The sequence below is a fragment of the Hippocampus zosterae genome, chromosome 1 (assembly GCF_025434085.1).
Source record: "Hippocampus zosterae strain Florida chromosome 1, ASM2543408v3, whole genome shotgun sequence".
In the NCBI taxonomy this organism is placed as follows: domain Eukaryota; kingdom Metazoa; phylum Chordata; class Actinopteri; order Syngnathiformes; family Syngnathidae; genus Hippocampus; species Hippocampus zosterae.
In genome coordinates, this window is record NC_067451.1 from 33,287,912 (window position 1) to 33,315,492 (window position 27,581).

At 42.9% G+C, this 27,581-nt stretch overlaps 1 protein-coding gene and 2 long non-coding RNA genes across 3 annotated transcripts in view; 1 reads left to right on the forward strand and 2 right to left on the reverse strand.

The window, feature by feature from the left end:
- fstl5 (follistatin-like 5) overlaps positions 1-27,581 on the reverse strand; it is a 146,635-nt gene that overhangs the window by 58,340 nt on the left and 60,714 nt on the right. Inside the window, exons 5-6 of the mRNA XM_052059325.1 lie at positions 7,861-8,060; positions 5,605-5,725 (exon numbers count right to left, since the gene is read on the reverse strand). Of these exons, the coding sequence (XP_051915285.1) occupies positions 5,605-5,725; positions 7,861-8,060 (321 nt within the window). The remainder of the gene's footprint in view (positions 1-5,604; positions 5,726-7,860; positions 8,061-27,581) is intronic.
- LOC127597755 (uncharacterized) lies at positions 15,362-19,827 on the forward strand. Its single transcript, XR_007961720.1, has 3 exons — positions 15,362-15,892; positions 16,193-16,466; positions 19,182-19,827. It is a non-coding gene; the product is annotated as an uncharacterized LOC127597755 (long non-coding RNA).
- LOC127597751 (uncharacterized) lies at positions 20,256-21,787 on the reverse strand. The gene is made up of 3 exons (XR_007961710.1): positions 21,746-21,787; positions 21,521-21,697; positions 20,256-21,028 (listed from the first exon to the last, which is right to left on the reverse strand). It is a non-coding gene; the product is annotated as an uncharacterized LOC127597751 (long non-coding RNA).

A 27,581-nucleotide genomic window follows, 5' to 3' on the forward strand; every position in this document is an offset into this window, starting at 1 on the left:
GATGAATGAATGAATATATGCCTTGGAAAGCATCGTCTGTAAGTTGAACCCTGTTTAGACTGCACTTTCATGATATCTACCAAACCGTTACTTCAGTTTCAGCATTGGAAATGTGCAATATTAAGAACGATTTTCCGTCCGTTTTTGCTATGCTACATTAGCGCTTGGCCATCCATCTTAGCATATGGTCTACTGCACGCTAGTTGCGGCTATTTTCAATGTTAACCGTGCATATTTTGGTTATTTCTGTTCCAAGCTTATATTGCGTTTTGAAAAGTTAACATAACAATGTACAGTGATGACACAGAGACATTTAATTTGAACGGTGTTTCTTTTTGTGTTTCTATTTCTCTGTACAGTTTTACAAAAATCTAAGAAAAAAGAAACTAAAGCTCCATCTCAACATTGTGGATCCTTGGTCTTTTTTCGTTGTTCGCTATCTGTCTATCTGTTCACGTCTCGGACACGGACAAGTAGGACAGAATAGTAACTTTGATGTAAGTGTATCTTTCTGTCTCTCTCTCTCTCTGTATATATACAGTAAAAAAAAAAATCCTCATCTCACCCCTCGGGGTGGTGTCCGTCCCTCATTCAGCTCGGGTCCTCTACCAGAAGCCAGGAAGCTTGAGGGTTCTGCGCAGTATCCTTGCTGTTCCCAGCACTGCACATTTCTGGACTGAGATGTCCGATGTTGTTCCCGGGATCTGTTGCAAGTTAGTTTGGGGGTCACTGCCCCGAGTGCTCCGACCACCACAGGCACGACTGTCACCTTTACCTTCCAGGCTCTCGCCAGCTCCTCTCTGATCCCTTGGTATTTCTCGAGTTTCTCATGTTCCTTCTTCCTGATGTTTCCATCACTTGGGACCGCTACATCCACTACAACGGCTTTCCTCTGCCCTTTATCTATGATCACAATATCTGGTTGGTTCGCCATTACCATCTTGTCAGTCTGGATCTGGAAATCCCACAGGATCTTCGCTCTGTCATTCTCCACCACCTTCGGAGGTGTTTCCCATTTTGACCTTGGGGTTTCCAGTCCATACTCCGCACAGATGTTTCGGTAGACTATGCCAGCCACCTGGTTATGGCGTTCCATGTAGGCTTTCCCTGCCAGCATCTTATACCCTGCAGTTATGTGTTGGATCGTCTCAGGTGCCTCTTTGCACAACCTACACCTTGGGTCTTGTCTGGTGTGGTATATCTGGGCCTCGATGGCTCTGGTGCTCAAGGCCTGCTCCTGAGCAGCCAGGATGAGTGCCTCTGTGCTGTCCTTCAGGCCAGCCCTCTCTAGCCACTGATAGGACTTCTTGAGATCAGCCACTTCAGTTATGGTCCGGTGGTACATCCCGTGTAGGGCCTTGTCCTCCCATGATGGTCCCTCTTCCAGCGCCTCATCTTCTGTTCCCCATTGTCTGAGACATTCTCTGAGTACGTCATCCGTTGGAGCCTTCTCCTTGATGTATTCATGGAGCTTGGATGTTTCATCCTGGACAGTGGCTCTCACACTCACTAGTCCCCGGCCTCCTTCCTTTCGGCTTGCGTACAGTCTCAGGGTGCTGGATTTGGGATGGAACCCTCCATGCATGGTTAGGAGCTTTCGGGTCTTAACGTCCGTGGTCTGAATCTCTTCCTTTGGCCACCTTATTATTCCTGCAGGGTATCTGATCACTGGCAGGGCATAGCTGTTTATTGCCCGGGTCTTATTCTTGCCATTGAGCTGGCTTCTTAGGACTTGCCTCACTCGCTGGAGGTATTTGGGCGTAGCCGCTTTCCTTGTTGCCAGTTCGAGGTTGCCATTGGCTTGTGGTATACCAAGGTACTTGTAGCTGTCCTCAATGTCTGCTATTGTTCCTTCAGGGAGTGAGACCCCTTCAGTGCGGACTACCTTTCCTCTCTTAGTCACCATCCGACTACATTTCTCAAGCCCGAATGACATCCCGATGTCGCTGCTGTAGATCCTGGTTGTGTGGATCAGTGAATCTATGTCCCTTTCGCTCTTAGCATACAGCTTTATGTCATCCATGTAGAGGAGGTGACTGATTGTAGCTCCATTTCTGAGGCGGTATCCATACCCTGTCTTGGTGATTACTTGGCTTAGGGGGTTCAGTCCTATGCACAACAGCAGTGGGGAGAGTGCATCACCTTGGTATATGCCGCATTTGATGGACACTTGGGTAAGTGGCTTGCCATTGGCTTCAAGTGTGGTTTTCCACATTCTCATCGAGTTCGCAACAAAGGCTCTTAGGGTCCTGTTCACCTTATACAACTCCAAGCATTCAGTGATCCATGTATGTGGCATGGAGTCATAGGCTTTCTTGTAATCAATCCAGGCTGTGCACAGGTTGGTACGTCGGGACCTGCAGTCTTGTGCGACTGTTCTGTCAACCAGGAGCTGATGTTTGGCTCCTCTGGTATCTCTACCAATGCCCTTCTGTGCTTCGCTCATGTATTGATCCATGTGTCCACTTATCTTAGCCGCAATGATGCCTGACATGAGCTTCCATGTTGTGGAGAGACAGGTTATTGGCCGGTAGTTGGATGGGGCTGCACCCTTCGAGGGATCCTTCATGATCAGGATCGTTCGCCCTTCGGTTAGCCATTCTGGGTGAGTCCCATCCCTCAGCAGCTGGTTCATTTGTACTGCTAGGCGCTCATGGAGTGCTGTGAGTTTCTTTAGCCAGTAGGTGTGGACCATTTTCCGGGCCTGGTGCTGTCCAGTTCTTCATATCTGAGACTCTTTCCTGTAGGTCTGCCACTGTTATGGTAACTGGGTTCTGTTCAGGGAGGTTGCTGTGCTCCTCTCTCAGGGTCACCAGCCATTGTGCACTGCTGTTATGTGCAACCTCCTTCTCCCATATGCCTTTCCAGTAGCTTTCAGTTTCCAGTCTTGGTGGGTCAGCTCTGTTGTTAGGACCCTGCCACTGAGCATACACTTTCGCAGGTTGTGTTGCGAACAGCCTGTTTATTCGTCTGGCCTCATTCTCTTTCGTGTACCGCTTTAGGCGACTGGACAAGGCTTGGAGCCTTTGTTTGGCAGTTTCGAGTGCTTCAGGTATGGTCATCTGGATGTACTTCTCTGATATCGGCCTTTTCATCACACCTCTCTGGGCCTCCGTCAATTGACTCACATCTTTCCGGGCCGCCTTGATCTTAGCCTCCAACCGTCTTTTCCATGGTGGGTAACGTATCTCATGGCTTCCATGGTTGCTCTTATAGCCCAGAGTCTCCAGGATCACTGATGCTGAAGCGTATATCAGCTCATTGGTTTCTGTGATCGTTACGGTAGGGATCGCCCTCAGTGCTGCATTCACACTTTCCATAAGACTTTCAGATGGTACTTCACATAGCCGTTGTAATCGGTTTCTAGGTTGCCCAGCTTTCATTCTCGCCATGATCTTAGCTTTCAGGTCAGTTGCTGCCTCGCTCAGCATTTCATTCATTGGGGCTGGCCACCCAATCTCATCATCTGCATTCATTGGGGCTTGCCTCCCAATCTCTTGTATGACCTCCTCCTCTGATCTGGCAGCCTGGGGCCCTTCACCATGGAACCTGCGTTGTACCTCATCAATCTCAAGTTGTGACAGCAGTTGCCGTTTGTGGATGTTGGAACACTGAGTTACTAGTTGTTTCGTGGTCAACCGTGACTGTGGGTTTCGAAGTAACCGCTTAGCCCACATTCTCTGCATGTAACCCCTCTGACTAGGGTTGCTTGAGTAGTAGCATTCCAACAGAGCCATGTTATCGCATCTCACCCATCTCCGCTTTGTTCCAGTAGCCCATTTTTCATCAAGGTGCTCTGGTTCCCCAGCACCTGACGGAGACCTTGTTTGGCCGGGCGACGTCTGAGCCGGCATGTCATTCGTTTTATTGTCTCTCATCATTGTATGAGGTAGGCATTAGCGTGAAGGATCTTGCCCAAGGACCCACACTGGATGGTGTTATGTGTATATTTAAAAAAATATGTGTATATATATATATATACACACACACACACACACACACACACATGTTGATTGAGGAGGCAAGTGCCTATAGAAAGGTTTTCACATACACACACACACACACACACACCTACACACACACACGCGCACACTGGCTGACAACTTTGTGTTGCCTGATAAGATGAAGGCGACAGCAGCGTATTCTGCCAGCCCCCCCCCCCCCCAACCCGCCACTAAATGTGTCACGCCAGCCAAATGTCAGAGGAGATCCTGTCAGAAGATATCGAGGCAGGCCACAAAACGTCAGATGGGAAAAGGAGTCATGAAAGCGATGACGATAGCAAAGAGGTGGAGGAGGAACAAAGAGAATGGAAAAAGTGGTGCACATGTATTTGCCTTTGCTGAGCACCTGTGTCACCCTTAATGACTTGTTGTGTGACCTGCTTTCTTTTTGGCAAATACTAAGCGCTCAAACTTCTGCCTATCCCCACTGGACTAACTCAATATGCTTTGATGTAATGATGTGATGAACTAACAAACATTGAAGCTAACCCAAGGTGCAACAAAGGCGCTTTACACACATAAAGACAATGGGGCTGTTTTTGTCCCAGTTTTTGCCCCTTCCCAACCAAGGATGTGAAGTCTGATACTGAACACTGAATAGTTTAGGTCCTGAATATACTAAAGAATATAAACCCATTAGGGTTCTGAGGTCACCAGACGTGGGTCAATTAGTGAAATCCGGAGTTCAAACCAAACATGGTGAATCAGCATTTAGCTGTTATGCACGCAAAGGGATTAAGCTGCCAACAGAACAAAAGTCAGCCTCAACTGAAAATGTTTCTAAATCCAAGTTAAGAATTTGCTATCATATCATCCTTCTGTCTGAAGTGTGTTCAGCATAGATTTTCCCCGATAATGCAGTTCGAAACAGGTCGGGGCCGACAAGCTTAACTATTTAATGTGTTCAACATATCTAGCCAAAAATGTTCACATAAATGCCCCAGATTTCCGAGTCATGACTTTAAATTGTGGCGTGAATGTTGCCAATCAAGATATGCAGGAAACAAGGAAACAAGTCAAGTCAAGTCAACAGTATTTATAGAGCACTTTCAACAGCAGTAAATAAAACAATATGTCCGACACAATGTCATTTCTTTGCATAAAAGTGGGTTCTCCAGGTGTCAAGTCGTTTCTAGATGACAATGTAATTTTTCAGTTCTCCTGTGTCCGCTCCTCATCAGAAACGTGTCCACATTAGTGGCAGAAGAGAATCTGGCAGAAGAGTGTGGTGCTGTGTGTTTGGAGTGCCCTATGAACATTATGATCAAAACTCTTAAATGCTTGATGTGGTGTCCTTTTATGAAACCGATGGTTATGGTATACTCTGGATGGTTATTTCAAATAGGGGTGTGTGTGTGTGTGTGCGTGTGTGTGTGTGTGTGTGTGTGCGTGCGTGTGCGTGTGTGTGTGCGTGTGTGGTGGGGGCAGGGGCGGGTAAATCAGTGTTATGTGTCTGACTCTCTATCAGTTATGGAAGTTGTACTTTTGCTACAAATACTGATCATACAACCGCATTTAGATAATGATGCTATGTACACATTCAGGTCTTATTCCCAGTGTTAATGATTGTCATGGTACTCTAAAAACATGGTCAGCCTACCGAAGGCAGTGTACAATTCCTCCCTGGTCAGGAGCTGGTCATCATCGACATCGTTGTACTTGAGCAGATCCAACAATGTACACTCGCCAACGTCCTTGGGCAGACCCTGGTGCTTGATCACCTTGAGAGAGATAGGACGATGATCCATTATTTGTACTATTATGATATTATTATTATTATTCTTATAGTCTTATGAATAACTTCCTGCGGAAGGCTGGTAAGGTGGGCCTTCGGCCCACAAAAGTGTTGTTGCTTGTTTCAACTTTTTGTTCATCTTCATTGCTAATCGCGAAAATAAAGAGATGTTTAGCTCTACTAAATAACTAACAATTTTATTGCAATGCTTGTGGGTAGACAACATTTTTTCGCTAAGATGCCCGCGCGATCGTAGTGAGCCACTGCCTGAGCGGCGCGCAGCGGCGCGGTGAAGTAGGTACATTTTGAAAAGGGACTGACGGAAGGACAGACCGCGTGCGGGACGACGCCCAATATATATATAGATGTAAGTAACCAACATAGCAAACCGACATCCTTACGAATTGACATTGTACCTGCCTAACATCGTCTCAAGCCAAACACTGTCACTAACAAAGCTTGTAAGAGATGATGTTGCTAGCTGACACCACATTAAACTGACATTGTAGCTAAAATGCGATATCACAAACCAATGATATAAGAAATTACATTCTAACTCACTGACAGGTAACCAATATCACAACTACTTTAGGAGTAATTGTGAATAACTGCCATTGCAAGTGACCGACATCCAACCAACATTATACCTAAGTGACAACGCTACTCGACAACATAATTAACAAGCTAATTTCAGGACATACAGATTGTAAATAACGAAACATTTGAACTGACTGACAACGTATCTAACCAAGATCACACCTAAGCAAATCCACAACTGAGATTTAAAATGTACGGCATTGAAACTCAACAAGATTGGAGCTAACGAATGTCGTGGTAGGCCAACACCATGACCAACAAACCTCGTACTTAACCAACCTAGTAGTTGACCAATATTGAATTTGATGACCAACATCGTAGCTCATCAACATTGTAACAATGTACCTAAAAGACATCATACCTAACCGACGTCATATCTAACCTAATTACAGTAACTATAATAATAATAATAATTTCCCTGACACTTAACAACTGGTCCTTGCTGTTAACATGTCATGTCTATGAACACTGTTGAAGCACATAATCTCATTTTCAAGGCTAAATGAAATTGAAAAGATGCATCAGGCAGGCTGGTGAAGGGCCTCTTCAAAGTCACGTTGGAAAATTAAACCCGGCACTGTCACATCATCTTTTGACGTTAGGTTTGCCTTAACAAGTGTTTACTCCTTGCATGCTGTCATGAGGCACAGTCTGTGGATGTAAAAAACATCTAAAAAGATGTATTAAAGTGAGATGTCAAAGCTGGCAGACAGCTAATAACAACACTCTGAACTTCAGATGGAATACATGAAAGGGAATCTGAAGAGACATTCTGATGTATATAACAAAGCTAATCAAAGTAACCCCGCTCTTAATCTGATAAAAGGCATTTATTCACTGAATCTATTACGATTCTCATTTAAAAAAATAAAACAATAATAAAAAAATCTTAATCTTCTCATAATATTGATGTTTTTCCATGAAAAATTGAAACAACATTTTCTTAGACACATCTTTATTGTCAGAAGATTATGGCTTTTATTGCTTAGAAATTCGGACTATGCAAAAAAAAAAATATTCTCATACTACAGTATTCCGCCCTTTTTTTCAAGCTACACTTTTTCCCTTTTAAATACAACATTAACCTCATTAAATTACTGCTAGTTCTTTTTTTTAAAGAAATACTAACAATACATGGACAACGTTTTGTTATGACAAAAAATTCCGACTGATGAAAAGTTGCAACTTTCATAGTTTCATCCATCTGTTTAGTATATTGTTCAGCTGTCACAATATTAACAAAGGTTTATGTTTTTTCTTCATCTCTGTGTACATCAGGGGTCTCTACATCCGGTCCTCAGAAGCATCCACCCAGCATTTTTTAATAGGTTTCCTTGCTCTAACACACCTGATTCAAATGAGTGATTGAAGAGGCGTGTGCAAAACTTGTTGATGCGCTGATCAATAATGTCAGCAATGGGCAATCTAATGTCATTCAAATTTGGTGGTCAGTGGCTAAATTCCTGATGAAGAGTACAAAATGAATCATTTAAACTCTAAATGGTTGATTTGCTTTCCATTTACCTGTGAAAGTTCGCCTGTTGAGATTTGCCCATTGTTGTCTGCATCGAAACCTTGAAACATAGCGTCGACCAGCTGCCTCCTGGCGGCCATATTGTCCTCGTGGGCTTCACGTGTCACCTTTGTCACCATGTACCTTTCTTCATACATGTCCAAGACCTTGGCCTTGAGGCGCCGGTAGTCGCTCAGTCTGCAGCTGTCACCTGAAAGGAGCAAAAAAGCTGACATTAAACACAATGACTCAAAGGTAAAGTAGTCCATTTACCACTTTCACAGTGGAATATGCATACTGTATGTTAAGAACGATGAAATACTCTGTAGATATTCAAGAGCGTGTCACAAATCAAATTGAATAATGTTAATCACTAATGTCGTTGAAAACTCCACTGCTAACTAGCGTGAGAAGCTAATTTAGCCAGATACAGTTTCACTTTTAGTCATGCTAAACTAAACACTTACCAGCTAGTGCAAGGTGCTAACAAAAAGGTTGACATCACTTAAAAATGGCCAATTTCCACTTTGGGTCCTTGATGAGTTCATGATTTACAAATTGGATGACATTTTGTGACGATTGTTAGTGTCGGTGAAATTGATGCAGGTGACAACACATTTATAGCGAGATGAGGGAGAGGTGGCTTAGTCGACGAGCGACAGGATCACAAATTAGGTGTTGCCTTTACCAGCCACCTTCTCAGGCTCTCACACCATTGATGTGAGGAGGCCACGACGAGGTCACGAGTCAAACACGGAGCAGTCACTGTCAGATCGTCTCCGACATCTGCCGCTGTTACCACCACCATACATCACTGAGGCAATGACTGAGATTTCATTGGAGATCCAGCAGCAGTGGTGGCAAGTAACCAAACACAAATACTTCACAACTACTCCGAAAAAAGTTTCATTCTCAGTAAATAGCAATAAAATTAGTTCAAAACACGTTTCGCGCAAAAAATGAAAACATTGATTCTGAACTAACAATGGATGTGACAAGACCCCCTCAGCTACTCATAAGATGATTTTTGATTGCTGATTCAACCCAGTGTGTGTTCAGCTAACCAGTTTCATGTGTAATGTTTCAAGTCAAACAGTATGCTCATGTTTCTTTTGTGTGATGTTCTCTTGTAATGAGCAGTTTAGATATGTAGTATGGAATGCTGTCACGTTGTGTTTCTGAGTGGACACAAAGCTTTGGGCTGTGAACGGAGTTAAAAGTGTGTGGTGATGGCTCGCCCATGAAGGGACGACTGTTGTGACTCTCTTGACAAGAGGCAGCGCCAGACAAGCCGCCCGCTTCGCAAATGGCACAATGAATAAAAGATAAATGGCTGTCGGCGGACCCTCTGGGACGTGAAGGTCACGGCCGTCACGGTACGGCGCACACACGCTCTGAGGTACAGTAACCACCGCAAGCCTTTCTCTCTCCGATTGTGAATGGAGAAATAGAGGTAATGTGAGATGTTGATGTGTTTGTTTGCATGCTAATAGTATTTCGCAAAGTCTTCAGCAGAAACTCATTTGACGGACGAACACATTGACAAGCAATTCCAATTACAAATGAGCATCCCACAAAGCAACGCGAAAGCCACATCGCATTGTGGAATGTGGTGGCAATTTTGATTAAAATAAACAGTACCGTATGCAAAAAAGGCTGTCAAGGGGGGTGGGGGGGTGTTCTTCATGTGCTTTTTTCTTTCTTGTTTTGGTTTTGTTTCCACCTGTTCGTGTCAACCAATCAGCTCCCCTCAACCCTTTTGTGTCTTGTCCAGGTGTTCCTTGTTTTCTTGTCAGTATGCTTGTATTTAATTCCTGGGTTTTGTCAAAAGTTTTTTTAATACTTTGACAACTTTTTGTTGAAAAAAAAACAACAAATTTTACAAACTACAAAATGCCACAGGATACAGCATATTTTTCTTTTTCTTTTTGTTGGTGTGGCAGATGGGTTCACATTTGCCACACCAACAAGGCTTGGAGTGGAATCATCTCAACATGATTTTCAAGTCATTGGAGCTGTATGGTTTTATTCAATTAAATTTGAATCTGTGAATTATTCAGCAAAGAGCAAATAAAGGGAACAACAAAAACATTTAAATCATTCTTTTTTAAGCCGGTTTATGTGTCCCTGAAATGGGACAGAGCGAGAAATCTTATGCTTTGTCAAAAAACAACATTCCCGGAAAGATGGATGAATTGCTGGAAATGGCTAATGTGCTAAGGTTCTGAAGACGCAACCGCTCTACAACTCTCCGCAGAGCTCTCTGGTGTAATAGCACATTTATTCACGCATGAAACCTTATTTATATCGATCGCGCCCTTTAATTTGAAATACAGTGACAAAACCCCTTGTTTCTTCTTTTTAATGTTTCTTCTTAATGGATTTTATTCTGCAAATGTGTTGTAATTTTTTTTCCCTGAATGACGATGGACCAATATATCTCCATCCATCCATCCATCTGTCAATTATGTGAGCCGCTCACCCTCACGAGGGTCACAGCCGTGCTGGAGCCCATTCCCAGCTGTCTTCGAGCAGTGTAAGAGTACACGCTGAACTGCTTGCTAGACAATCGCAGAGCACACATACAGAAGACAAACAATCTTTCACGCTCACAATCACACTTCCGGACAATTTTGAAGTATTCCATCAACTGACCATGCATATTTTCATCCGCACTCACACTCACACTGAGGGACAATTTGGAGTGTTCAATCTGTCTCCCATGCATGTTTTTGGAATGTGGGAGGAAACCGGAGGACCCGGAGAACACCCACGCAGGCCTGGGGAGAAAATGCAAACTCCACACAGGGAGACCAGAGCCAGAATCGAACCTGGTTCCTCTGCACTGTGAAGTCGACGTGCTAACCACCCGCAGTGCAGAGGTATCGGGTTCAATTCCAGCTCCAGCCTCCCTGTGTGGAGTTTGCATGTTCTCCCCGGGCCTGCTTGGGTTTTCTCCGGATACTCCGGTTTCCTCCCAAGTTCCAAAAACATGCGTGGCAGGCTGATTGAACTCTCTGAAATTGTCCCCAGGTGTGATTGTGAGTGTGGATGGTTGTTTGTCTCTGTGTGCCCTGCGATTGTCTGGCAACCGATTCAGGGTGTCCCCCGCCTACTGCCCGAAGACGGCTGGGATAGGCTCCAGCACCCCCCGCGACCCTAGTGAGGATCAAGCGGTTCGGAAAATGGATGGATATATATGTATATATATATGTATGTGTGTATATATATATATATATATATATATATCCTGGCAGGTACTATTAATATCCAACCTTACTCTTTTATGTCTCACACAAAAAAGCTGCGACTCAGCAGCTGAGAGTGAACACTGAGTTGAGAGGGACGAATTGCCAGTGGCCTAGGCCGCCGCCACTCCCGCCATCCATCAGCATGGTGACAAGCCCCAAGTGCAGGTCACTGATGGCAATCTTGAAGGGCAAGTGTAGGCCGTGACAACTGAACTAGGCAGTAAACCAATGCGTTATGCCGCACATTTACAGTTCATCTCAAAAGCGCCAGTGTCTTATCTCTTGAAGACTGGGGTCCGATTTTTAAGGCTGATTCCGATGTTTGGCAGAAGAAAATTCCAAGACCTGATTAATCGTCCGACATAAATATAGAGGCTAAAAAAAACTAAATGAATGCATAGGAGTGGCCAAGTCAAAGTCTGGATTTGAATCCAACTGAGATGCTGTGTCGTGACCTTACACGGGCAGCTCATGCAAGAAAACCCTTCAATATGGCGGGGTTGAAGCAATTCTGAGAAGAAGAGTGGGCCAAAATTCCTCTGGAGCGATGTGAAAGACTCATCAACAATTATCGCAAATGCTTGATTTCAATAATTGCTGCCAAGGTTGGCACAACCATTAGTACGTTCAGGGTGCAAGTGCTATTCCACAGAGGGTCAGAAAGATTGGGGGTGGCGGGGGTGTGCCTTAATAAATGGAAATTTGAAATCTGCATTTTGTATTTCCTTGAGTTGTGATATTAAAATTGTTTTGAAGAACTGAAATACTTGTGTGATAAATATGCAAAGAACACAGGAAGGGGGCAAATATTGTTTCACGGAACAATGTGTTTTTGTGTGCGTGTGTGTGTTGGGTGTGTTTGTGTATATATATGCGCTTCAAGTTTTGCAAATAAAAATGTTTAAAAAATGTAAAAATACAGCCATATCGGCAGCCACATTCTGGAAAAATGCATTGTTTCATGTGCGAAAGAGGTTTCCCTGCATGCAGAACAAAGAGCTGACGTGACTCAGAGGCTTTGTGAATGCCTATTCTGTACTGTACATGCCCACTCAAACAAGACGCGTGATTGGTTCCCGGAGCGAGATCGATCAATGAGAGCCCAAGTGGATTTATCCAGTGAGCTGATTAGTTAGGCATACGGCAGCCTCGCACAGCAGTTTCCTTCGTCATTCTTCTCATTAAGGCCACTCCTATTCTGTCTGGAAGAAATCAAAACCTGGATGGCACAAAATTTCTTGAAATTCAACGAAAAGAAGACAGAGGTGATATTGTTTGGTCCCAGTGGCCCTTGTACATTCCATCCTGTAGACTTGGGCCCCCTGTCTCCTTATTTGAAATCAACGGTCTCAAACTTGGGCCTTAAACTGGACAGTGATTTCAAACTCGATCGGCAAATTGGTGCAGTTGTTAAATCCAGCTTTTTTCACCTTAGACAGCTGGCCAAAATAAAACCTCTCCTCTCACATGAACACTTTGAGACAGTAATTCATACCTGTGTCACATCCCGGCTCGATTACTGCAATGCCCTTTACTTTGGAGTCAGCCAGTTCTCCATTAAGCGCCTTCAGCTGGTCCAGAATGCCGCTGCTCGCCTCTGACTGGTACTCGTAAGAGGGAGCAGATAACTCCTAGTCTGGCATCCCTTCACTGGCTCCCCATTCATTTTAGAGTTATTTTCAAGATCCTCCTCTTTGTTTTCAAATCTCTGAATAATCTCGCTCCACCTTACCTCTCTGAGCTCATCCGCCCCTACACACATGCTCGGCGCCTCAGGTCTGTGGACCAGTCTTTGTTAGAAGTACCAAGAACTAAACTGAGGCTCAGAGGGGATCGAGCCTTTTCTGTTGCTGGTCCCTCTCTCTGGAATGACCTCCCACTGAACATTCGGCAAGCCTCCTCACTGACCATCTTTAAAGCCCTCCTCAAAACCCACTTGTATTCATTGGCGTTTGACTTAGCATGATTTTACTGCTTGGTGCTTTCTACCGCCTTTATTACCATTTCGTCTTACTGACTAACATACTTTATTGTGTATGTTAAATCGCTCCATGTACAGCACTTTGTATGCAGCGATGGCTGTTTTAAGTGACTTGACTTGACTTGTCCCACATACTGTATCTTATTGTTGTGTTTGCGATAACCTTGTTGGATTAGTTAAACTAAGCTCCAACTCCTTGCCGCACCCGAAACAATGCGTTGCGGCTGTGTGGGAGTGTCTAAACCTGCTTGTCTGAGATGGTTTCCCAACCCGGTCAGCTATTTTTTTTGCCACATCACAGGGAAGCAGTGACAGCTCAGACGAAAAACTACAGCTACAATATCAGCACCTCCAGCAGAAGAGTCTCAGAGTGAACCAATTGTAATTTAATTATGTGTGCTGTCGTCATCTTTGTCTCAAATAGGATAAATATAGTATAAATAAAGGATAAATAACGTTTACGGATATATCACATACCAAAAAAATCCTGTTTATAAATAAATATTATTATATATATTTAACCCAACAGTTTCTAAATATTAATTCATTTAATGCCCGTTAGTTTCTCAAATCGGGAGAACCGATGCCAGGCATTTTTTCACTCAACAAGAACAAGAACAATTTGACCTTGGTTCCTTCGAGATGACTTACCCGGTACCTTGTCATTCGCTTTTGTACAATAAACTTCTATTTTCAATTTTACATCAGCCCATTTAGGAAGCCAGGCATGAAGTGATTGCATCCTCTGCTGACTTCATCTTCAAAATGATTTCTTTTTCTTAAAAGAATATAGCATTGTAAATGTCGTGTGCTCCTCTGTCAGTAGCAGTAGTCGTGATCAACAATGTGTCAAGATGACTCGTTGACGACTGCACTTCATCTTGCGTTGACTTGCACAAACACCCGAGCAACATCTTTCACTACGGCATTGACTGCGACGCCTCGTAAAGCAGATCAGACGCCATCAAAGTGGCCTGTGTTGATTACTATAAGTAACTTTTATTGGCACTTGAAGGGACTGAAACATAAACAGTGGCGTAGCGCACAGGTTCGTGTTTCCTGCACCATAATTTAACAACACGCTAGCTTCTCAGTGGGAGATAGAATCATTCCTGGGATGAAGTGTCACATGGTCGGAACTTGATTTAAAGACTTAATTAAGGTTCACCCCTGTGCAGGACAAGTGAGGGATTTCTATGAATGCCATGCAATTCAGAGGCAACTTTATACAGCGCAACCCAGAACTCGGCTGCACGGAAAGTTTCACAAAATCACAGAATTGGCTTGACTGACCTCATGAGGAGTATTTGATAGAATACCGCTTTAAAATGTAACATCCCGGGTAATTGAATCGTATTACAACGCTTGAAATTAATCATCTTTTTTTATTCCAGTTTCCTGTTCAGAGCTAATCGAGTAATTTTCCAAAGATTTTCTTGAAGACAACCAAAACAAGTTCAGAAGTTCTTATGTAAAGTGCTCAGACACGGAACACACTGCGTTTGTCTGCGATATGTTCATGTAATTTGATGTTGGCATAGTATTCATCAGTAGAATCGCACTTACTCAAGCATTTATGATATTTTTGGTAACCAATTGAATTCACACAGTGAAAACACCACTGCTGACTTTTTGCTCGCGCACACACGCGCGCGCACACACACACAAAGTAGATAACTGTAACAGGCGAAGTGGCAAACACTGATTATCACAATGTCTCTTGTGGTTTACTGGTAATCCTCTCTGAGGTCAGCAGCAGGTGAATACACACACGCGTGTGCACGTACACACACACACACACACAGACACACAAACATACACGTTCACACCCTCTCAAGGCATCATCATGACCATCCACTCAAGTGTAAAGTGATATAATCGCATAGATCTACTGCGCTGCGTGTGGCATCCTCCTCAGCCTTCATCGATCGGCTCCTAAAGCTGTCGATTTGACACAAAGGTGAAGCGTCACCATCTCGGCAGCCATGGCTTTTATATTCTGTCACCTCTGCCAAAGTTGTTTTGTGAGTGGGGTTACCATGCTTCCTAAAATAAAGTGAAAACTAGTCGCTCCTTAATACGGAAGAGGATTAGGGCCAATGAAGAAAGAAAAACTAAGGTTGGCAAGATTCTCACTTTAATCTCAGAATTCTGACTTTAAAGTGAGAATTCTGACTTTAATCTCAGAATTAATCTCAGAATTCTGACTTCAAAGTGAGAATTCTGACTTCAAAGTGAGAATTCTGTCTTTAAGGTCAGAATTCTGACTTTAAAGTGAGAATTCCTACTTTAATTCTGAGAATTCTGAGATTAAAGTCAGAATTCTGACTTTGTGACGTTCGTAGAGCTATGAATTGTGGGGGGGACCGTCAGCGTGTGGCGTGACTTGAAAGAAAGGACATCATGTCGTCACCCAGCGACTTTTTGCGTGGCCGAGGAGTGTCGGAGGACATCCTTTCACTTTTGGAGGAGCAGAGGGTGAGTAAACAGTGCGTCGTGTTTGTTTCATTTGGAGTTAACGTGCTCCATGAAGCTTGTAGCTCCGTTGCTAGTCCGAATGTCACGAATGGATGCACCCAGTTTACATTCGTGAATAAGTAGAACGTAACCAATTTAAATGGGTACGTTCCTGTGACGCCACACAACGTTGTTAAAAACAACACCACTCTCGACATCGAACCTCTTTGTGTGGATGACAGTGGCCGTCTGGAGCATTGTTGCAGCCTAATTGCCGTGAACTGAACACACCTGTGGTCGTGTCGTAGCAAGTACTGTAGTGACGTGCCGCAATTCAAGGCTACATCATTTGAAGTATGTGCACACGCACGCATAAATGAAGTCAACAGTTGATGAATTGCTGTCTGAATAGGGACTTTATTATCATAGTTGCATATTCTAATACAAATAGGTTATAGAGTAATTTTCAAGCATAAATGTATCTTTGTACATTCTTAACGGTTTTCAACATTGAAGAGTTCCAACATGTTTGCCTGTGTATTTGGTTTACAATTGTAGAGATTAGTATTACATTTGTGCTTCATACTTTAAAATTAAGCGATTATGTGTTACGGTGATCGAGTGTATATTTTTTCTATTTGTCTTGTTGAGCAGATTGACAGTGATGTCGTAGCACTGATTGACGATGCCACCCTTGCCAATTATGTCCCATGGTATGGAGACCGTATAGCACTCTTCAATTTTTGCAAGACTCAACAGCTCCCATCCAAAAGAAAAAATTGACTTGGAAAAATTACGTGAAAAAATGAAAATCGGGAAAGAAGACACTTCCTCAAAGACACAACAAGCAAGACAGACGAAGAGGCAGAAAACAACGAGAAATGTTGCAATTGGATGGATACACAATGATGGAAAAATAACCAAACAGGTGAGGGAGAAGCAGGGAGGGGGTACCAGAAAATTTCAAATGTCCACAGAAGCTGGGTTGAAAGAAATTCTCAAGGAAGAACTATTTTTCCCCGATGGAATTTCTCCTAAAGGATCTGAATTGGACTTTCAGTTTGAGGTGTGGGATTTCAAACAAAACCTCCTAACTGATGAAACCTGCCAATCCATCGGCAATATGTATGAGGCTGCAAAGCTCACGTTGTTGCGCTTTTACATTGCAACAAGGCCAAAGGACGACCACCATGATGGCAGCACAGCGTCCAAAGAAGTATTGGTTGTGTCACACGCTGCCAGTGACTACAACTCTGAAATTGAAGAGGTCTCTGTCGATTCAAATGAAATCTACACGGCATTCGACGTTTCTGTTGATTCAGAAATTACTTTTGGCCCCACATGCAACACGGTGGGAGATGCATACATCACACTTATCTACCAGATCCACAAGATTTGATGACAATAACTGTCCACTACACTGACACATTGAATGATATGATCATAGCATTCTCTGAAATGCAATCTTAAACAAATCACTCAATGTGAAACGCATACTCCCAGATAATACAGAAGAAGCAGGTGTTGGATCTGGAGAACTGAGGGATGTTCTCAGCTGCTTCTGGCAGGAATTCTATGACCGATGCACCCTTGGTACATCAATTAAAGTACCATTCATTCGCCATGATTTTCCTGCAGAAAAGTGGAAAGCAGTTGGGAGAATTCTTTTAAAGGGATACCAAGATTGTTGCTACTTCCCAAACAAACTTGCATTTCCTTTCCTCGAGCAGGTGCTTTTCAACTGTGTCTATAGTGATCTAAAACCCCATTTTCTGCAGTTTGTGAGCAGCCAAGAACGTGAAGTTTTGATGGAAGCAATGAAGGACTTTTCAGAAGTGGACCTAGATGATCTTGTGGAAGTTCTTGACAGCTACGGGTGTAGAAAAAGAATCTCTGCTGAAACCTTTCCCACAATACTGCAGGAAATAGCACACAAAGAGCTTATCCAAAAGCCCATGTTTGTGATTGACTGCTGGAGGGAGGTTACTCTTCACCGTGTTTCCATCAGTCTTGAAGCACTGAACAAGTTGTGCTCGGACTTGCAACCTACCTCAAAAAAAGTCTGCCAACTGCTGAAATTTGCAACTGATTTAACCCCAAAGCAGAAGGAAGTGATAAACCATCTGAAAAGGTTCATCAGAGAGTTGGATACAATACAATACATGCTGATTTATATAGCGCTTTCACAACAGCGGCAGCTGTAACAAAGCGCTTTACAAAACAGTTAACATAAAGTAAAATAATAAACACAACACATAACATAAAACACGGACAGTCATGCAGTTCTAACCACTTTTCCATCACACGCTTTGTTGTTTGAAGCAGTTTGAGATGAAAGAGGAGAGAATCAAAGTGTCCTTTTACCAGTGGATCAGAGACGTCATGCTCAAAATGTGCACACGTCGGCTACAAGCTAAGTTTCAAAGTCAACGAGAAGCTGTAGCATCCATTGACGAAAAAAGAGATTGGTTCACTTCTCCTGTCCCATGGAAATCCATTTCAATTCCAAGCGGCGACTCACGGTTCCAAATACGCATCGGCGCTCTTCGCCAACGCTCCTCTCTCCTCATCCTCAACTTCAGCGGCCATCCATCCAGCCGCACCAACGGCAACTGTCCAACAGCGCTGACATAGCCACTGAACAAATCGGGGTTGTGAAAAATGCTGCCCATTACTGGCGCAAAAAACACAAGCGCCCCAGGTCTGTCCAGCACCGACAGTCAATGGCGCCTACATTCCTCCCAATCAAAATTTGTGCTGGTACAGGCGTGCTGCCGAGAAGGCGCAACCACCAAGCACAGATACTGCTCCTTTGACGAATGTCGTGGCCAAAAAGCGCCGAAAACAATCCATATCAGGTCCACACAATGAAACAACAAACAACATGTGACAAAACAAAAGACAAAAACAGCACAAAAGAACAAAAAAGCAAGGCTCTTGAAGAGCACTTGCCGAAGGCTGCCTACTCAGGCGCCATCTTGGGGAAAAAAAAAATTGGATGAATTCAAGCTTCAGAAGTTTCTCCGGTTTTGCACTGGATCTGATCTTGTTGTAACCAACGCCATTCTTGTGGAGTTCCAGGAAATGACTGAGTTTAGTAGAAGGCCGGTGGGTCACACATGTGGAAAGGTTCTGCATATTGCTGACAGCTATGAAAATTTTCCAGATTTCCGATCGGAATTCAATGCTGTTCTTGAAAGTAATGTCTGGGCGATAGACATTGTTTAGCTTTTTCTTACGCGTAACTATGTTAATAAGCCATTGTAGGTTGCATCAGCACTACATGGCTTGGGTACATTATTGTGTTCACTGTTTACAATAAGTTTGTAGAAACAAATGTTGCATTGTTTGCCGTTTTTATAGTTACTGTATATAGAAATAACTTGCATTTGGTGTTATATTACAGTAATATACAGTTCTGGGGTTTTATATACAAAAAGGCCAAAGAAGTTATACATAACCATTGGATGGTTGTTTCAACAGCTATACTGTATTATTTAGGTCCATGTTTCTATCATTAAAAGTAAGAATTTTTTGTGTTCAATAAACTTATTCTTCATTCACTCTGTTTTCTGTCTACACATGAATGTTGACGGTTAATATACTTGTGTGCAACGGTGAATGGTTTAATAACATTTTACAGATATTTCCTAATGGCTGTGAGGCACGTCGGCCTCACAGTGCAGAGGTGCAGGATTCGAATCCGGTTCCGGCCTTCCTGTGTGGAGTCTCCGGCTTCTCCGCATCCTCCCACATTCCAAAAACATGCGGGGCAGGTTAATGGAACACTCCAAATAATTGTCCGTGATAGTGAGGGCAGATGGTTGTTCGTCTGTGTGCACTGCGATTTGCTGGCAAACGGTTCAGGGTGTCCCCCCCCTACTGCCCAACAACTGCTGGGACAGGCTGCGCAGCATATCTCGTGACCCTTGTGAGGATGAAGCGGATCAGAAAAAGTGTGGCGATGTTTTCTATCAATATTAACAATAAGACATCCATCCACTTTTGACCCACATATCCTCCAGGGTCACGGGACATGCTGGAGCCATGGCACTGTTGTTTAATATAAAGGTTTCAGAAAGGGCAAGTCCGTGTACTTCCAGCCTACTACTGAAAAGAGTGCAATCTAGAGAAGTCAAAAAACAACAACTGGTTTATGGAGCAAATTTGAAGCTTCATTTTCCCAAAATTGCATCAGTATATACTGTATGTCTAATAGACTTCAGTAATTCCTCTCTCAACTTAACATACAAGTCACTTGCATCCAATGGATCTGATGGCGCGTGCCATTTATTTTCCTCCATAAGCAAACAACACAGTTCAAATACAGTTTCATCACAAGGAAAATTGCTTTTTGTAGTGCACTCTTCCATACATGCAATGACCTCTTCCGTTCCAACAGGTTTTAATTGATCCTCGGCACTGTGCATCGCAGGGAATGAATACATGACGACTGGTCGACCTGAAGCTGTATCATGGTATAATCTTCGTCTTATTTTGTGTGCGTTCCGCGTGTTCACAATTTCATCCAGCTCATCCTGAACACAGAGCAGCATAGTTAAGTCTTATATTTTCATTCGTCCAAAAACAATTTGTCCAGAAAAATTATTCTACCTGCACAAGATTAAGAAAGCAGAACCGGATAAGACTTTTATCCAGAAAATCTCCTGAAAAGTGGCCATCATCTTGAAGAGTTTGAAATAAATTAATCCAAAACTGTGCACTCTGTTTGCGAAGGGTGGACCACCACCCTTCAATACGCTGATTGGCTGTACTTCTTCCGTAATGGAAACTTTTCTCCGCAGCAAAATTGTCTGAGTGGTTTCTATGCAAAAACATCTGCATCTGTTCGACACAAACATATTCTGTGCCCCTGTCTGCACGGATCCTCTCTGGACACCCACCAATGCGTGAAACTGTTTTTATAAAATAACTTGCAACCACCTTAGGGTCACTGTTTGTGGTATAGGCTTCCGCCCATAACACATACCGGCTAAAGCCATCAATACAGCCATTGATGCCAATCCCGTAGGGCTTTAATTTGTCATAGCCATCCTGGTGCCAAAGAGCATTTGGCCCCCGTCAGTTGTATTGGCGCCTTCTTTGGCGCCGTGCTCTTCTTATTCCCACACCTACAGGGTCAACAAATTGTATAATTTGACTTATTGTATCTTGTGACACAACACATCCTTTTTGAATGGCACGCAGATGAAGCCAGCGATAACCTTGCATCTGTCCACTAGTCATGATCTCGTGCTGGACAAAAGCCAACACGTCTCCCAGGTCTGACTGGTTCTTTCTTCGAAAAAGACCAAGTCTTTTGCATATCCTTTTCAGAGTCAGAATACTTAAAATAGTTTGAGCATTATGTGCTAAAATTGCAAGTATTTCCTTATTGCTGAATCCAAGTCTAAAGCATAGCTTGATCAAGTCATCCAAATCTGGATTTCCAGCCACTGTTTGAGTTGCACCCTCCATCAGTCACTTTAGCTGCACAAGAAAAGAGACAACAATTACAATCTGACAAAAAAACAACGGTGGACATTTTGAAAACATGACTGCATGACCGTATGCTTGTTAAAGTTTTTTAATAATGTCCTCGCTCATGGTACTGTGTTAGTTCAAACTCAAGTATACTCATATTCAGTAAATAGTCTAAAAGTAAATAGAGGTGGGTGTGCACATACTTCCTACGACACGACCGCATGATCAGTGTGTTCAGTTCACGGCAATTAGGCTGCAACGATGCTCCAGACGGCTACTGTCATCCACACAAAGGGGTTCGATGTCGAGAGTGGTGTTGTTTTTAACAACGTTGTGTGGCGTCACAGGAACGTACCCATTTAAATTGGTTACGTTCTACTTATTCGCGAATGTAAACTGGGTGCATCCATTCATGACATTCGGACTAGCAACGGAGATACAAGCTTCATGGAGCACGTTAACTCCAAATGAAACAAACACGACGCACTGTTTAGTCACCCTCTGTTCCTCCAAAAGTGAAAGGATGTCCTCCGACACTCCTCGGCCACGCAAAAAGTCGCTGGGTGACGACATGATGTCCTTTCTTTCAAATCACGCCACACGTTGACGGCCCCCCCACAATTCATAGCTTCACGAACGTCACAAAGTCAGAATTCTGACTTTAAAGTCAGAATTCTCACTTTAAAGTCAGAATTCTGAGATTAAAGTGAGAATCTTGCCAACCTTATTTTTTCTTTCTTCATTGGCCCTAATCCTCTTCCGTACCTTAAAAATGATTTTGGTGGCATTAGAGACTCTGAAATGTCCTCCCATGTGCAGCCAGAGCTGGAGGTGTTCACCCCCACACCCCGGTAAACAATGTTCCAAAATAACACCCACTCTCATGTACCACCTTTGGGTGAATAAAAACAGAGATGTCATGTAAATCACGCAGTCAGAGGAGCGTGCAGCTCCTTCTCATAGCTCCTCTCGCTAGCAAAATGAACTTCATGTGGAATTCGGTCAACTGCATGGCCGCCCAGCTATCTGGCATCTGCTTACCGCTCTCCCTCATTACGCTTGCGGCTGACCCAGCTCTTGTTGGGCGAGAGGAGTAGGCTGCATCCTGGACCGGTCCCCAGCACATTCGACGCAAACAACCATGTACCATTAGGGAAATTTATCGAGTTGTCAACTGAAGCTTGCGTGCAAATTTCTGAAATGCAGAAGAACGCCAGAGCAAAATCCAGATTATTCAAGTCAACTCAGCTTCATTTAAAGAGCACTTTCAAAACATCCATAGCGGCAAGTGCTGTAGAGAGTAACAATCTGACAAATAAAAAAAAAAAGACAGTTCAACATCATAATAATAAATAAACACAAACTCCACACAGCAAGGCCGTAGGCAAGATTTAAATTGAACCATAATAGTGTCAAGGCAGACACGCTCGCTACTCCTGCCCACGACCACATCGTGTGACGCGAAACCAAAAGCAGCTAAACCAGAACATGCATGACACAATGTCATGCCACATACATTAAATTAGACAGCCAGAGTTGTGTGCAGCTCCTTTTACTCACACAATGAATACATCATAAACCGTTTTAAGTTTTGAGCTCACAAAAAAAAAAAAAAATCTTCTGAAAGAAAAACACCTATCAGGTGATAATGAATTAATGTATGACTCTTTTGGCAACAGTGTGTTTTTTGGGAAAACATGAGATTCTCCAGTGCACAGATTTTAAACGGTAGAATTAATGTATGATACCAATGTCATACAAGTCATGACAAAACATCAATAGAAGACCCCAATATGCATGCCTCCACCCACACTCGGTTCCAGCTGTTATATTCACATCTTCGTTGCCATATCCGCACTACTTTTGGTCAATTTTTACTTTCTGCTCCAACTGACCAGAAAACTCTCAGCAAATAATAAAACAAATAAAAATGACAAATGACAAAATATGCTATTTATCTGGAGTGTGATGTGGCTGAAACTGAGCCAAATATTCACCACAACTGTCACGTTGCGCGGTGGTGGTGGACCCCAAAAAGCAGGCAGGAGAGAGGAGCAGGGTGTATTTGAAGAAGTGTATTGATAAAACACAGAAAACTAAATCCTGAACAAACAAAGTAGCAAACAAAAACCATGACTAAAGCTCAAAACTATCAATAACAGAAACATGACCAGAAACATGACAAACAAACAAACAAACATGACAGCAGCAAAAAGCAACAATGAGTGGTCAGACTGGGAGTCCTTTTAAAGCACTAATTACCTAATGACCAACAGGTGTGCAGCTGCAGGGGGAGCCCTCCAGTGCCACCTGTTGGTCCCAAACCGAAACATGACAACAACAAGTTTAATTATGAGCACCGTTGAGCTGTTTTTACCACTCTTTTCAGTATCCAGTATTGAAACATCCATCCATCCATTTCCGATCCGCTTATCCTAACAAGGGCTGCAGGGGGTGCTGGAGCCTATCCCAGCCGTCTTCAGGTAGTAGGCGGGGGACACCCGGAACAAGTTGCCAGCCAATCGCAGGGCACACAGAAACAAACAACCATTCGTGCTCACTCTCACACCTAGGGAAAATTTGGAGTGGTCAGTCAGCCTGCCATGCATATTTTTGGAATGTGGGCAGAGTACCCGAATAAAACCCACACACGCATGGGGAGAACATGCAAACTCCACACAGGGAGGCCGGAGCCAGAATGAAACCCGGTGCCGCAGCTGGAATTTAACCTCTGCACTGCGAGGTCGACGCGCTGGCCACCCAGTCTGGAAACATCCTCTGTTCAGATGTGTACTGTATATTTCTTCCATTTTGTTTCAATATAACAGAATATAATGGAAGAAACTGTATCTGTAATGTGTATTTTCATCAGGGAAATATGGGTTATTGCATTCATTTCATGGGTGTTTGTTCCAAGGCCATGTCCTGAGGGACTCGACATCCTGCCTTCCCGGGGTGCTGCTCGTAGATAAATTACTTTGTCGTCCTGCCGCTGCCAAGTGGGAGGGCGACGTAGCCGAGATGGCTGCCAATACGGCAGATGACTCCATACATCAGGAAACATTTCGATTTCCGACCATTCATCCGGCAAGACCAATGAATGTTCCTTCTGGAGGCCAATATTTTACCGTCCTGGTGACCTGGATACAGCCTCGACCCAGCAGTCAAGCTATCCATCGATCCATCCATCTTTGTGTTAGATTAGCCCTCCTTTCCACACATAATTAGACAAGTGACTTGAGCTAGGCCGTGGTATCGCTGCGACATTTTCTCTTGCTATGGCCTTTCCTTTCTATGGCACTCTTGGGCACACCGTGTAGATGGATCCAATTAAGATTGCGGAGTCATACATTTTTACATGGGCGAGGCAAAGTTGGCCCCCTGTGTGGGAAGAAGTCATTATCGTTAATGAAAAGGAATTAAATAAAAATGAAAATGCTTTTTTTTTATGGAAAAATAACAGAAACTACATGTTAAGTAACGAAACATAGCTACAATTAGAGTGAAAATGTTCTTTGGTTTTGTCCCTACCTTAAAAACATATCTCAGCTACCTGGGTTTATTTAAAATGTATTATCTTTATTTACTCGTACTTATTTTAATCAGTACAGAAGAAGGAATGTCAAACCGTTTTTTGAGATGTGTAGTTTATTTAAATTTTCTATCTCGCACTTTAACACATATTCCATCCATTAAAAATGCTAAAACTAATAACAAAGCCAGTAAAAAACTAAACATTTACAAAAACAAAAACGAATTAACACTAATAGACTTGCTCTAAAAAGTAAATAAAACTAACTCCATTGAATAAAAAATGTCAAAACGGAACGATAAATAGTATATATACTATAGTAGTATAAGAGATAGTATAAGAAGAGGACTCAGGTTGGAGAGGGTAGACCGTCTTTGGCATCTGTCAGAAAAGGCTCCACGGTCTTGTATTTGATCTTATTGGCACCCATTAAATAGCTCACCTTCTGCTCCCCTTTCAGCATTGTTATCAGTGCAATCGATGCCGTTGCAGATGCCTTGCAAGAGTGAAAACACGGACATCATAGGTTGTGCTGCATCTTTTCTGAGCGCAATAGTAGACATTTCACACCAAAAGATGACAGATTAATGCAGTTTCTTTTTTTCTTTTGCTGTTTCTTAACGCAGGTCACAGTATTTGATCAATACTGCTGACCCCCCGAACTGGTTGCCAGCCAATCACAAGGCACACACAGACGAACAAACATCCGCACCCACACTCACACCGAGGGACAATTTGGAGTGTTCCATTAACCTGGCATAAATGTTTCGGGAATGTGGGATGAAACCGGAGTACCCAGAGAAAAGGCAAGGCCGGACCCATAATCAAACCGTGCACCTCTGCACTGTGAGGCCAACTTGTCGACTACCGTGCCCACCCATTAATTAAATCGTCAATTAATTTAGTATGTTGCAAAATCATTTAATAATTTTATTTGTCATGGTTTTGTCTTGTTTATGTTTCAGTTCCAGGTAGAGTGGAGGGTGTTCCCTCCAGCGGCGTACCTGTCACGCATTGTATTCATCCGACTACTTAAGGACTGCCAAACCGACAACCTGACAACGGATTATTCAGACTTCCTTGTATATTCTAGATGGCCCAGGACCTCATATTCTCTCTTCAGGTTTTTACCTTTTTCTAGTGTAAGTAGTAGACTATTTTGGATTCAAGTGATATTCTCGGTTTCTATTTTGGATTTGTTGTCCTTTTGCAAGCGTTTTTGGTTTGTCTTGTTCTGTCCTGGTATATTGTGACTCGCGGCATTCGGTGTACTTTGTCAATCTTGTGAGTTTTTGTGTAAATAAACATTTTTGTGAATTCTCATCTGAGTCTATGGTTATAGAATCCGATTCTGTCCAGCCTTCATGACAATATTGAAGCAATTTAATAATCATTTTCGCCGACAGATACAGAATAGTCATTGCATGCAGTTTATTCTCATCATTAAAGGTGCCCCGGTGGTCCAGTGAATAGCGCGTCAACCTCACAGTGCAGAGGTACCGGGTTCAATTCCAGCTGCGGCCTCCCTGTGTGGAGTTTGCATGTTCTCCCCAGGCCTCCGTGGGTTTTCTCCGGGTACTCCGGTTTCCTCCCACATTCCAATAACATGCATGCCAGGCTGATTGAACACTCCAAATTGTTACTAGGTGTGAGTGGGAGCGCGGGTGGTTGTTCGTTTCTGTGTGCCTTGCGATTCGCTGGCAACCAGTTCAGGGTGTTCCCTGCCTACTGCCCGAAGACAGCTGGGATAGGCTCCAGCACCCCCCACGACCTTTGTGAGGATAAGCGGATCGGAAAATGAGTGAATAAATCCTTAAAAATGGCAGTAAATAATTACAAATCTTATTCAGTGATTACATGTGAACAATGCAAGACAATGCTAATAACAACAAATAAAAGGGAATTTAAATACATATTGACATTTAAAAATGAAAATTATGTTAAAAAAGCAAGTAAATACATGTCATTAAATAAATATGAATGTCTATGTAAATAAAATCTGTCTGAAGTAAATATAACTGCTACTTTATTTTAAAAATGCTTTTAATTGATCAATGAAACAATTACAAAGGCAATAACATCCATCAAAATGCACTTAAATGAATAACAAATCAATTACATGAATAAAAATGGCAATTAAAGTGTTTGAATGAAAGAGAATGAAAGAGTCAAATAAAGTTCATTCGACAAATAAAACTGCCATTGAATAATTACAAATGTACTGAATCATATATATTGGTTGAAAAATGCTCATTAAATTAAATAAGTAAACATTATCTTTCACAATGTAATCTTTGATGACAATTTGATGCATTTCACATTTTAATTTAATTAACGACGATTTAAATGCTCAACCTTCCACAAAGCTCAGCCTATTGTGTTGTTATCAATGTTATTAGACCTGTCCTGAAAGCATGCTCAGTGACTTGGACTTTAGACGTGGTCTCTATGGCGATTTGCACTCACACTGTGATAAGTGGGGAACTTTTAATACAGTCTAATTATAATTTCATGAAAGGTATAAGAAAGGTCACACTGAGTCCCCGATTATAGTTTAATCACGGGAAGAAAGTCCTACAGGGAAGGTTGTGATGGGGACGGTGTGGAGTGGACTATTCATAGCTTTGATATGAGAAGAGGCCCACGCTACGGTGACCCAGGCGAAGCTCTCTTTCTTCCCTCCTCCTCAAGTGTGCGGTAGCAAAGAGACGAGCAGCGGCACACTAAAGCCTTTTAAAAATGGTAAACGTCAAAACAAACACCTACAAGCTGCTCACATAACATAAAAGAAAAAACAAACTGACAAACGAACAGCAGCACGTCGCAGTCCTTTCATGCAAATTGCACAGCCAGAGGTTAGCTTAGCTCCTCACCATAGCACCTCCCGCTAGCACAATGAATACATAATACAAATATGAAACCACCAGCTGTGTCATGTGAAGCAAAACTCAAAGCATCAAAATTAGAGAACGGGACATTTATCATTCGGTGTGGCAGTCATAGCTATTATTCAATAAATAACGTAAT